Source organism: Callospermophilus lateralis, chromosome 2 (genome assembly GCF_048772815.1).
Source record: "Callospermophilus lateralis isolate mCalLat2 chromosome 2, mCalLat2.hap1, whole genome shotgun sequence".
Lineage (NCBI taxonomy): Eukaryota > Metazoa > Chordata > Mammalia > Rodentia > Sciuridae > Callospermophilus > Callospermophilus lateralis.
The window spans coordinates 124,105,458-124,118,837 of NC_135306.1; the positions used below are offsets into that span (position 1 = coordinate 124,105,458).

Below are 13,380 nucleotides of genomic sequence, written 5' to 3' on the forward strand. Positions count from 1 at the left end.
ATTTAGAGCCTAAGGGTCCCATCCCAGAACCCCAGAGAAGGCCGTGTAGTCGTGGCTCACGGCTGGCCCTTGGTTGAATGATACTGAGACTGTGATATCTTTAAGTGCTTTTTACTGGTTTTCAGTATTCAGAATTGACATATAGAAAAAGGCTTAGACAACCTAATTCTGGTTAAGAATGAAATGTAAATTTTTGTTAATTGTAAAAATATAGGCAGTTTGGAGGTGAAAGGGGAAGAGATTCAGGAAAGGCCTGATTACAAAGTGAGGAGTCAAGAGATGCTCTGGAAAACTGATGGAATAAGAAATGTGGACTTAAACATGTCACATAAGGTGACAGCCATGATGCTGCCACTCTGAAAATGTGCAGAAAAGGGAAGAACAGCAGAGGGTAGCACTGAGCTAAATTATCTGAACAGAAAATGTCTAAAACTGACAAATAGTGACGGGACATTATTTATTAATATGGAGTTAACTACTTAGAGGTAACCAAAAATGAAAGAAAATGTGTTACTTCTAGTGGGGGAAAGAAAAACAGGAGAAGTTGCTTTTTGTTATAAGCCTTCCGGGGTTCTGTTTTCTAATTTACGTACAGTGTATTACTTTCACTAAAAAAATAAGTAAATATATGTTTATAGCAGAAATTTTTGAAAATAGAAATACACATAAAGAGGAAAAATAAATTAATATAAAATCAAACAGAAATAATCGCTGTTGTGATTTTTATTTTATTTTTATTTATTAAAAAAAAACTCAAGGAAAGAAGAAAAGGGTATTGCTCATATGGTATGATTTCAGGTGTGCCAAGAAGGGCCTTTAAAATTCAATGCTTTCTCCACTTCTGAGCAAATGTCTACAAATTCCTCCCTTAATTTTTTTAAAAGGAAAAAGTTAATATGTGAACAAAAATTCATAATAAGAAGAAAATAACTAATGCTGATCCTTTCTTGAGCGTACATAAATGGGATGAAATGAAGACTCTGAATGAGGGGAAGAGTACAGAGATCTCACATACAGAAATAATGAAGGTAAATATAATAAGCTATAAAGGTCTTCCTACAGCTGATTTATAAAATTATAATTTGGGAATGCAAAACTTATAAATTTTGTAGTGTTTCTGTAATTGTTGTTTCAAGAAAATCAAACATTTATTGATGAGACCAGAAATTATTTCTAATTTTCATGTATTTCTTGTTTCATAATTGCGTAGTTAAACTCTCCCAGTCTCTCAAAGCCAACCAAAACACCAATGTTCTGTGATTCACCTGTAAATGTAGGACAAAAGCAAACTGGATGAATTACCCCAACTGTCACCAATTCAATACACTGCCAGTTTCTCAGACTGTGAAACAAACATTTACATACATTTACATTGCTAAGACAGCATCTTACAATTGCTGCTGCAGTTCTCCTAGAAAGAATTTAGGTTTGCTTATGTTAATCACATAGGTCCCTATCTACCTGAGATTACTTTATATTAAATCTCATGGAAAAGATTGTTTAGGACACACTGCTCATGTGAATTCAGTTAGCACACCTGTAGGAGGTTCAGCTTAGGGTTCTATACTCAGGCCTTTCCCACCCAGTGTTACTACTGAGACAGTCATGTGTCCTTGCTATATTTTTGATACTGTAGATTTATGTCCCATCGATCCTCATACAAAAGGAGCAATCATTTGGCGCTCAAGTTTTATGTCAGGATTTCTTTCCTATTAAGCTCTATTTATCTTTACTATTAAGTTCTGCCTATCTTTTCTTTTTAATGGAATTTGAAGAAATGGTCCATCCCACAATAGATGACACCTTAATGCACATAAATGTGCTAATTGGGATACCAAGTTTAGATGAAAAGAGACCATACCATATACAGTACATTATATACTATATCCTTGTTTTAAATATCAGTTCTCCAAAACTGTCGATTTCTTATCAGTCTTTTAGAAGCAAAGATAAATTACTCACTTCTGTGTTGTCTGTCCTCTCCTCTTCTCTGAGAAAGTCCCCTGACCTATATAGGAGCCTCTGGTGCCAAAATTGCACTATGCCACCTCCTTCTACAGGTGTTTGGAGCAGAGGCAGGCACCTGCCCCAGGCAGAGCCAATTAGGTACCTTCTCCAGAGAACTGTAGAATTTCATTCACTTAGTCAACATTTATTACTGTTTCAAGTGCTGTTTGAACTTTGAGAATATGATCCCAAAGAAAGCACATGAACCCAACAAACTCACCATGAACAATTAACAGAGGAACCTGAGACTGGTTCTGAGGTTCTGAGCTGAGGCTTGTTTATGCTGAGATTCTATAGGAAAGATCCATGAGTCTTTGCTGCTGAAGACCCTAGAAATGCTTTATAACTTTCCTTGCCCAAAACCTGGTTGTTCAACAATTTTTTTTTATTCCATGAGGTATGTTAATGTCCTTTCAACAAATTCCCTTTTAGATTACACTAGAACAAAAAAAAATAGTTCAACTATAAAGGGGAAAATATAATATAGTCATTTTCTTCTCCTCACTAGCATTATACTCCATTCTTGCCATGAAACCTTTCAGAAAAATTAGAATCTGATCATACAGACAAAATATCAGATCAAAAGTGACTGAAGCTACCAGGTGCTAAAACATACGCTTATAATCCCAGCAACTTGGGAGACTGAAGCAGGAGGATTGCAAGTTTGAAACCATTATTGTTTCAAAATAAAAAAATAGGAACTGTGGACATAGCTCAGTGGTAAAGCACCCCTGCATTCAATCCCCAGTACCAATTTTAATTTAAAAAAAAAAGTGACCTGAAGTGGTAAAGACAAGTAAGCCAGCTCTTTTTCTTATGCCAGCATGAAGCTAACCAGAGCTGCATTTATACTGTTTTTTTCCCGATGCAAAAATAATGATATGTAACAGAAAGAGTGCTGAATTGTGTCTGCAGTTCTGTGTGAATCCTGGCTCTACTCTACCCAATCAGGAAGACTGGGCTTCCATGTTTCTCTTGGCTATGAACCATTCTTTGTTTTAATTTCCTCACTTTGTGCAGAGACTTTTGATCTTTCCACTTCTAAAAACCAACTAATCATAAAATATTTTATAATATTTTATTAATATTTTGATAATATTTTATGATTCTGGGGTCTTTTTAAATTTGTAGTTGTAGATGTACACAAACCTTTATTTTGTTTATTTATTTTTATGTGGTGCTGAGGATCAAAACCAGTGCCTCATACTTATTATGCAAGTGCTCTACCACTGAGCCACAATCCCAGCCCCTGATTCTGGAGTCTTTTAAGTACCAAAATACTTGTTTTTCCACAAAAAAAAAAAAAAAAAAAGAAAGAAAGAAATTAAGAATAGGCAATATTGCTGGCACATAAGTACAAATCACAGAGGTGATACCAAACTGCACTAGAAGGATTCTTTGCCACAACATTCAGGAAAAAAAAAAAGAACCCAGTGTCATTTTGAATAACCATGAAAACATAAAATGATGAAATTCATTAAATCGTTATCCAATGAGAAGTACACATAAAGAATGTCAACTACATATAGAAGTGTGAAAATTATATCAAAGAACAGCACATACAAGGTAAATTTTAAACCTGGATTGGACCATTTTTTTCTCATGGAATCTAATTTTTACAGAGAAGGAAGATGACACACTATGGCAATTTAGATTGGGGCATTTGGTGGATATTTTATCAGAAATGAATGAAGCAAACTTGTAACTTCTAGGAGGAATGAGCACATTTGTGGTCAAAGACATAATGTGATCTTTTCATCGTGTGTAAGGATTTGAGAAAACTTGTTTTCATCACAAACTTGCAGCTTCTCAATACATAAAATGTTTTTATTAGATCAGTGATGTTATTATACAAATGCAATTTTAAAAATAATAAGTAATGAATTGTGTACATATTAACTTATAGGCTTATTCGATCCACAAGCACTCATCAACAAATAAGAATGATAAATACTGTGTAAAATTTATCTTCAGATATTGACACCATTATTATAGAGATTTGAATATTCAGAAAGCTGCTATAATCAATAAATTTTTGTCATAAATAAAAAAAATACTTGTTTTTCCACTTGATTAAAATTACCAACTTTATCAATTTGATGATGAAAACCAAGGACATGAAGGCAAAAAATGTCTACCCTCTGAATCTCTCATTGAGGCTCTATCAGGCAACAAAAAAAACCACACACTGTATAGCTCACAGCAGATACAAAAAAAATGTTTTAAATAAGCCTAGGAATGTAGAACAGTTGTAGAATGCATGATTATCGTGCATGAACCCGTGGGTTTGATCCCCACCATCACTAATAGAAGCACCCCCTTCTCTTGACGTGGCTACTTCTGCAGTTCTTGAGGGCTTAGAGTTCTATATTCGTAAAACTCTCCCTCACCTCACCCTCCTTATGCCTGTGTGGTTGCTACTCATAAGAGCTTCCTTGGTATCTACTACTAAATCTTCACAGTCATCACTTATTCCACTGAATTATAAACTTCTATTTAATAAGAAATTCCACTCCAGACTGTCAGCTATTTAATGACATTGAATATGCATTTGTATTAAGAAAATTTATCTCAAAAGTTAGAAAAGTTTCATTCATTGAAACTTCCCATTAAGGTTGCTTTCAAATTAATACAGTAGTTCATCTTTACCTGTTTTGCTGGACCATGGTTTCAGTTACCTGTGGTCAACCATGTTCCAAAAACATTCAATGGAAAACTCCAGCTATAAACAATGTTGAGGTCTTAAATTATGTACCATTCTGAGTAGCATGATGACATCTCACACTGTCCCATTCCATCCCAACCAGGCTACACATTTCTTTGTCTAGCAACTCCATGGTGTAAAAGCTACCCACCTATTAGTCACTTAGCAGCTGTCTCAGTTATTAGATTAACTGCCAAAGTATTGCAGTGCTTGTATTCAGGCAACTTATGTAGCAGTCCAATGCTACACAACAAAAACTTGTCATTCACCTCACTTCATCTCATGCTAATTTCATGCTGTGTCTAATTTATAAATTAAATTTTATCATAGGTATGTGCACATTGGATAAAACAGTCTAAATATAGTTAGGGACTATTCATGGTTTCAGACTGTCACTGGGAATCTTAGAATGTATTCTCCATGGATGAGAGGGTATACATATAAAAATTCATAAGATCAAATTATCAATTAGTGCATAACCAATGTCCTATAAATTAAGAAAAAAAGAAGAATTTTAAAAAGAAGATGATGATTCTGGAAAGATGGATGAGTTGGAAGCATCAGAAATATGTTTCCCTAACTAGACAACAATTGCTCCAGAAGAATTTTGATGCAGCTTCTAGGAGAAAATGTGGGTAATAAATTTCAGTTCATTTCAGCTCTTAGCACAGTAGCAGTGATCCATCTCCATGGCAGGCACCTATTCACCTGTTCCTGAAGCAGCTGGTCCACAGCTTGCACACAATTTGAGGAAGCCACCCTGACACCTGATGGAGAAGGTAGCACATCACCCAGAGATCCTGGACTTTGAGAAAGGTGCAGCACTCAGACAGGACTTGCGTTATTTGTAGGTAGTGATTATAGTCTATTAGTGAGAAGAAAGGTGAGTGTGGCTACACAGAAGGCCAGGGGAGTGAACTGTGAAGGATAATATTTTCATCATCTACAATGAATTTCTTATAACTAAATCCAGAAAACTATAATTTATTCTGAGAACTATACAGGAAACACAATTTGACCATTATTCTCATTCATTCGTTCAACAAGCAATCATTGAGCCAGAAACTTGGGGAGTAAAGAAGATACAAAGATGAATTACAAAGACACTGCCTTCAAGAATTTCAAAATCTAACCAGTTATTCAGTTATGAAAGAAATAACTATAGTACATTTTTAAGAGTTATAATAGAGGACTGTGCAATCTCAAAGGGGGAAGTCCTATTGAAATTCTCTGTTATTTTCATGAATTTCTGATCTACATTCTACCATTTCTAGTACACCATAGATATGCAAGTCTAAAATTCCAGTTGATCACAAAGTACTATGGATAAACAGAATTTTTGCATTATGCTAAGGGACTGCCCACCAGCCTGGCCAAACCTTTCGAAGAACTGTGATACACCCCAAGACTCTTCCTGCCTAATCTTCCTTCCTTCACAAACTCCAGGCCTGCATCATGTTCTAAAACCTCTCTCTCTCTCCCTACTCCACTCCTTCCCCTTTATCCTTCATAGGCTTTTCCCAAAAAATATGTATTGCATTTCTAATCTCCTCTTGGTATCTGCTTTTGGGAAACCTGAACTTATAATAGGAAATGCAAAACTTTCTATCATTGAAAAAAATATATGCTAAATAGTGACTCAAAACAACACCAGTTTAATATATCTCATGATTTCGTGAGATAGAACATAACATGTTCTATCTCATAATATTATATCTCATGAATTTGAACTCAAGGAAGGCTCCCGTGGTGATTCCTTTGTTCCAAGGGGAAGATGGGCTGGCTTGGAATGCTAATGTATGTGGCTGGAAATCTGGGCTGACTCAATTTAGTCTGTGAACCATATTGCCCACACATGGCATCCTCAGAATGCAGATCTTAGTTGTGTCTTTTTGGATGTATGTAGCTTTAGAAGCCAGATAACATCAATTCTGCCCCACTGGTAAAAATAATCACAAAAACTCCCAAAACTGAAATGCCATGATGCCACCTTGAAGAAATGCCAAAGAATCTGCAGTTATGCTTCTAATTTGCCACAAGGGGTCACCCTTCCTCTTACGAAAACATCTGTCACTTTAATCACAAGACACAATAATACCAACCAAAGTATACTTTCTACAACAACAGTGCTGTTTGGGACCCCCAAAGCGAATTCTGAACTAGTACTAATGTTCAGATGGCATGAATCTGTAGACTGTGACCCTGGAAAACAAAAATAACAGTGGTGTTGGGTATAAATTTTATATTTTCTAAAAGTGTATATTTTCTACAAGTTCTGTAAAAACAGAACCCTGATCTCTGATCCAAACATGTGAAACACTCCTCTGATAACCAGCAATCACAAAAGAATGGTGAATTGTGCTTTGGTCTGAACTCCAGCTAAGGTACAGCTGTGAGCTGCTATTGCCTTTTGTATTTTCATTGGTGAGGACAAGGCATGGAATTATGATGGTCCAAGGACAAAGAGTCAAGTGATGAAGGAACAGCACAGTCTTTCCTCACTGATGTCCATTGATGAGGCATCATCAGGATTAGCATTTTAGGACCAAGAAACAATGACACCTTGGTTACAAAGGAAGGGTAGATTCACCATCCAGGCATCATGATGGGGAAAGTCAAGTGTGTGTGCCTGCATACAAACTAACATTCACTTGAAAGAAACTTTGAGGGCTGGGATTGTGGCTCAGCAGCAGAGCACTCGCTTAGCAATGCAAGGCCCTGGGTTCGATCCTCAGCACCACATAAAAACAAATAAATAAAATAAAGGTTAAAAAAAAAGAAAGAAAGAAAGAAACTTTGAGGCCAAGTGCAGGGGTGCATGCCTGTCAAGAGGCTGAGGCAGGAAGATCATAAGTTCAAGACCAGCCTGGGTAACTCAGCGAGATTCTGTTTCAAAATAAAAAATAAAATGTACTGGGGATGTAACTTAGTGGTAGAGCATTCCTGGGTTCAATCTCCAATACTAAAAAGAAAAGAAAAACACCTTGCCTTTGCTGCTTCTTGCCTCTCAAATTCCAAGTTTACCTAGCCCTGAAAAAAAAAAAATATATATATATATAGATAGATAGATAGATAGATAGATAGAAAGGTTAGAAAGGATAAATAACAAATTAAAATTCTATTCCAACTTAATAATACCTAAATGTACTTTTTCAGTTGTCAACTACTAGATCATGCCATTCAGGAAAGAGTCTAACTTCAAGTAAATAGATTATGTTAATCTAAGGAGTCCTTCAGATATAGAAAAAAATGATTAATCCAATAAATGTTTTCAAATTTCACCTCTTCCCCATAATATTGATATGAAAAGTGAAATTCTTGACAGAACAAATAGAATCTATATCTGAATTATTCAGTTAGAAACTTAATGTTTACCACAGTCATTAGCACATGAAACATTTGCACATTAACACAACAAACATTTGTTGAAAGGATGGTTGAATGAATGAATATTTATCTGAGTTAACTCATTCAATTAAAATTTTCATTTATAAATTTTGCATTTATAAATGCAATACAGGAGGGGAAAAGGAAGCTATTTTAAATTTGAAACAGCCAAATGGTTTCTATCCAGCTTGTTAAAAATGAATAGTTGTATGTTAATTATAATTTAGGACAGATTTCCTTTGAACTGGTTTTGGTGGGGAGAGGGGTTCAGGGGATTGAATTCAGGGCCTTGCATAAAAAAGAAAAGTGCTTAAATGCTTAACCCCTGAGCTACATCCCAGTCTTCCTCATTTTGTTTGGTCTTGAGACAGGGTCTCTCTAAATTGCCGGAGCTGGCCTTGAACTTTTCAATCCTTTTTTAGCCTCTACAGTAGCTGGGATTACAGATGTGTACCTCCCCTGCCTGGCTGGAAGTTAATTTCTTATATGTCTACATCAGACAATGAGTCCTTTTTGGCTAGACCCTAATGTTCTAGTTATCTTAATAACCATTATATCACCAACAATGATTAAAAGGTCTCATCTAAATTACTTTCAGGCAGGGAGTTTATCTATTTTATTCAGCATCTGGAAGAACCTGGGACACAGAGTAGACACCCATTAAGTATTTGTTGAACAAAGAAATGAATGAATGAAAATAAACTCCATTTCTCAATGGGAATGCCTGACAAAGAACTACAACCATCTACAATCCACCCCACGTGTTTACATTCTAACCACTACAGCAACTCAAAAGGGTAGGCCTTATCCCACTCATTTATAATTGAGGAAATTCACGCGTCCAGAATGTGATGGCTCTTGGATTCGAAGCCATGTTTATAGGTTCCCAAAGTCTTTTCATTGACTCTTCCGTAAGATATTAAAGTTATACACAAAACAAAAACAAAAGTTACTGGATATCTAACTGGACTTGGCCATTTGCCTCATGTTTGTCCCAGAAAACCATCTTAGTCATAGAATCAATAACCAGGATGGTGTATTGTTTTTTTGCTCTAAATCCTGTTCCTTCGGATCTCTAATCAGTTCTGGTCAACACAAAAGTCACCCACTATTCAGCCCAAGCTTCCTTCCTTTTCAGAAACCAGACAATTGTTCAGCCACCAGTGTGTCCCAGGCCTCGGCTCTCTGAACGAAGAACGTGCTGACCTGAGTTACCCACACAGACCTCAGCTCCAGGCAACTCGCCTTTGTCACCTAGTCACTGTCTCAGTGGATGTGTTCCCAGAGGACACAAAACAGTTTAATACTGGCTAGCAATCTCAACTCTTCTCTGCTCCAAAAATCCTACAGATATTTTCATATTTTTTGGTAAAACTTTTAAATATTCACATTTACGTCCTTTCATGTTTTTATATTTTTTGCCTGAGATAGTGATCTAATTTAGTTTTTCCATATAGACGATAAGAGAAAAAAATCTGAAATATCCTCAATTTAGTTACTAGGCTGGAGGATAGAGGAGAAGAAGAGGAGATGCTCAACTCCTCTTTGGCTTTGGACCAAACCAACAATTAGGAAAAACAAAACAAGACAAAACTGTTCCACATTCCTGAATGTGTGTTGAAACCCTTGACTCAGGACCGCAGGACCACCATCAAGGTGCCATTCAATCTGCTGACAAACCCAACCATGCAAGAAGTAGAAGCTCTTCTCCTTACACACTGTCCTCCCATCCCAAAGCTGCCCGCTTCACATTGTCCTGCCCTCTTATCAATAGACAAAGTAGGGTCAATGTGAACAGTGCTTCCCATTCCCAAAACTTATAAAAATTCTTTCCTTAGCTTTAGGTCTGGCAGACATATTTCAACTACTCCCTAGCCCCACTGCTAACGGTTACAGGAACTTGTCCCTAGACCGAACCACTGAGCCACATCCTGGGCCCTTTTTTATATTTTATGTTGAGACAGAGTCTCACTGAGTTTTTCAGGACCTTGCTAAGTTGCTGAGGCTTGCTTTGAACCCACAATCCTCCTGCCTCAGCCTCCTGAATGCACCACTGTACCCGGCAGCAGGACATTTCTTCTTCTGGGCAGCATCTGCTGTGGCTTAATCTTTTCAGTAAAGGTTTTATTGAAATAAATCCTTTTATTCAGAGATTTCTTGTTCTTAAGAGTTTTGGTATAATATAGCAAACTAATTTTTCCTACAAAATATTTAAATAAAGCAAATTCTATTGTGCATATTCCTGGGTTTTTTTTTCTGTTCCTTAGTCTACTCCTGTATCTATGTACCACTCCTGTATTGTTTTAACTATGATGGCTGGATGATATACCTGAAGATCTAAGAGAGTGGTTCTGTACCCTCTTCTCTTTCATGATTGACTTAGTCAGAGGCCAGGGAACTATGGTCCATGAACCAAACCAACCCTATTCACTGAGGGTTTTTTGTAAATAAAGTTTTATTCAAACACAACCACTGCCATTTGCTTCCATACTGTCTGTGACTTCTAAACACTACAAAGGCAGAATTGAATACTTGCGTTTGGTCACCAAAGCCTAAATGTTTAATATATCACCATTTACAGAAGTATACCAATCCTTGGTCTGAATGACTCATGGGTATATATTCTACATGTTTCAGTATCATTTTGTAAATGTTCTAGCTCCAAATCCTGGTTTGTTTATTTGTTTTCTTTTTTCGGGACGAGGAGGGGCCCTACTGGTGATGGTGTGCTGGGGATGGAAATCAGGTCCTCAAATATGTTAGGAAGCACTCTATCACTGAGCTAAAACCCCAGACCACTTCCCATTTCTACAATGCAGGGACCAGCAACTGATTCTGACTTAATGAAAAAATGTCATTTACTGGAAAATACATCTGACAGCTCAAAGAACCAGAGAGAATTCCAGAAAAACAGGCTCAAAGGACAGGATCTAACCTGGCAGTGGCACTGCAGATGGCAACGTGGCTACATTGCAGAAAGGGCTGGTTTGGTATTACCACAGGTGCTGCCCCAGGGAAATTCTTCCAAACTGTCCCCACATCACTGCACCACCCACTCAAGATTTTTTTTTTGGTAGGGGGAGATTGAACTCAAGGGCACTCAACCACTGAGCCACATCCCTATCCCTATTTTGTATTTTATTTAGAGACAGGGTCTCACTGAGTTGCTTAGTGCTTCACTTTTGCTGGGGCTATCTTTGAACTGAAGATCCTCCTGACTCATCCTCCCAAGCTACTGGGATTACAGGTGTGTGTACCTCACCTGGCTTAACCAGCAAGCTTTCTGCGTCTTATTATTCCCAAGAGTGTTGATTCTCTTTGTTTTTTTTAATCTAAGTAATCATAACACTTGCAAATGACAGTTTCATCTCCTGATCCCACTCATATTTCTTAACGTTCATCCTTTCTTATAACATTGGCCTCTAGTGTGATATAAAGTCTCATATAGCAAGTATTCTTGTATTTTTGTAATCTTGAAGCAAATGGTTTTCAAGTTCTGTAGGTAAAAAGCAAATACCTTTATATCACATTTAAAAAGTTACTTTCTGTTTCCAGTTCTCCACTAACTTAAATTTTGAAGAAATATAAAGCCTTATTGAATACTTTTTCTGCATCTGTTAAAATGTTTTAAAGTATTTTCTTTTTTAGTTTCTTGGTATGGGAAATCACTAATAGATTTTTCTAATGTAGAATTATCTCCTTGTACTCCTAAGAATTAATTATAATTGGTCTTGATATACTCTTTAAATTATTTTATATTCTTTTCATCATTAAAAACTAATGCATATTAGGATTCATGCATCCATGTTCAAAAGTGAAACTGATTTGTAATCTACATTTTTACATTACTCTTATCAAGTTTTGAGATTAGGGTTGTATATTGGTTTCATAAAAGAAAATGATCATCTTATCATTTTAAAAGGAAAGAAATAATAAAAATTAATTTTACAGATAAGTAAAATAGAATTTTTAAAAGTACAAATTATTATCAAAATTACAGTTTTCTTTATAAAATTAATAAAAAGAAAGGGGCTGGGGAGTAGGCAGCTCAATGGTAGAGTACCTGCTTAGCATATGTGAACCTCTGGGCTCAATTCCCAGCACCAAAAATAAATAAATGAAAATAAAAATTGTCATAGTTACCTAGCCGCAGGCATAAAAAATAAAAGGTTTCATAAATAGAGAAATAATAAGTTGGTCATAAAGGAGAATGCCAGTTTGAACGTATAGTCCTGGCACAATTTCTAATAGCAACCCCTTTCATTTTTAAAATGTTACTGTTGGACAATAAATTATCCATTGAGATGAACCTACATAACTGACATGGTTTTGATGCCACATACTAGCTGTATTACTGTGGTAAATTCACTTGTTCTCTCTGATCTTCATTTTTCCCATCAGAACAATGGAAATTGTAACATCTCCCTGGGTGGTTGGAAGAGCAAGTGAAATAAAGCAACTAAACTGTTAAATTCTAAAAACTAAAACAAAGTTAGTTGAATGCAGCACCAGCCATCTCTAGCAATCCACACGATAAAGAAAAGATCCAGCACTCAGATTCAGCACTAACAGAATTCCAAAGCCATCTGAACTAGAAGCAAGAAAGCATAGATGAGGCTACATCAGGAACACTCAACCCCTGATCCCATAACTACATGTACCACCTGCAGCCCTGTATACGGGGTAACTGGGGATAATCCAGGTCAGGTCTTTGGACTCTGAATGCAGGCTCCTTATGAACATCAGAGAAGCTCAAGTGCAAAGACGACAAGGTCTGCTACTCCTTTTCCCCATGGCTTGTCCCACTAATGTCTCATTCATTCAGTCCTTCAAAGGCCTGGGTTCTTCCTTGCCGTTGCCTCCTCTTATGCAGCAGGGTATAAATACTCACACCGTTGTAAAGAATGATCTTAACTGCTTTTGTTTTTCTTCTCTTTCTTTGATGCACTAGAATATGAAATGCAAATATCTTTCCTCATCTTTGAAGAAGTAAGCCCTCCCTTCCCTGGAGCAAGGGGGAACTTGTTTTTCAAGTTACAGACTTTCTGAACGATGAAAAAAACATGTAGTGAAAGAACAAGAAGGAGAAACACCCACCCAGACCAGACTTGACTTTGCAGGTGGTGGGAAAAGAGGCCTGCAGGGCTAAAGGCAGAGAGGTCCTCTCCTAGAGTCCTCCAGGCTCTGCTATTAGTAGTGACCAGGAAACAGTAAGACTCCAGACTGGACATACTTGGTTCATCTAGGGAAATAGAGTCCTACAGACTGGGTTTCAGAGCTTT

The 13,380-nt window shown here is 36.7% G+C and overlaps 1 protein-coding gene across 1 annotated transcript in view; it reads left to right on the forward strand.

Annotated features, from left to right (window-relative positions):
• The window catches only part of LOC143387646 (uncharacterized), a 109,269-nt gene that overhangs the window by 16,043 nt on the left and 79,846 nt on the right, over nt 1-13,380 (forward strand). The window contains exon 6 of the mRNA XM_077108297.1: nt 215-333. Coding sequence (XP_076964412.1) covers nt 215-333 — 119 coding nt within the window. The remainder of the gene's footprint in view (nt 1-214; nt 334-13,380) is intronic.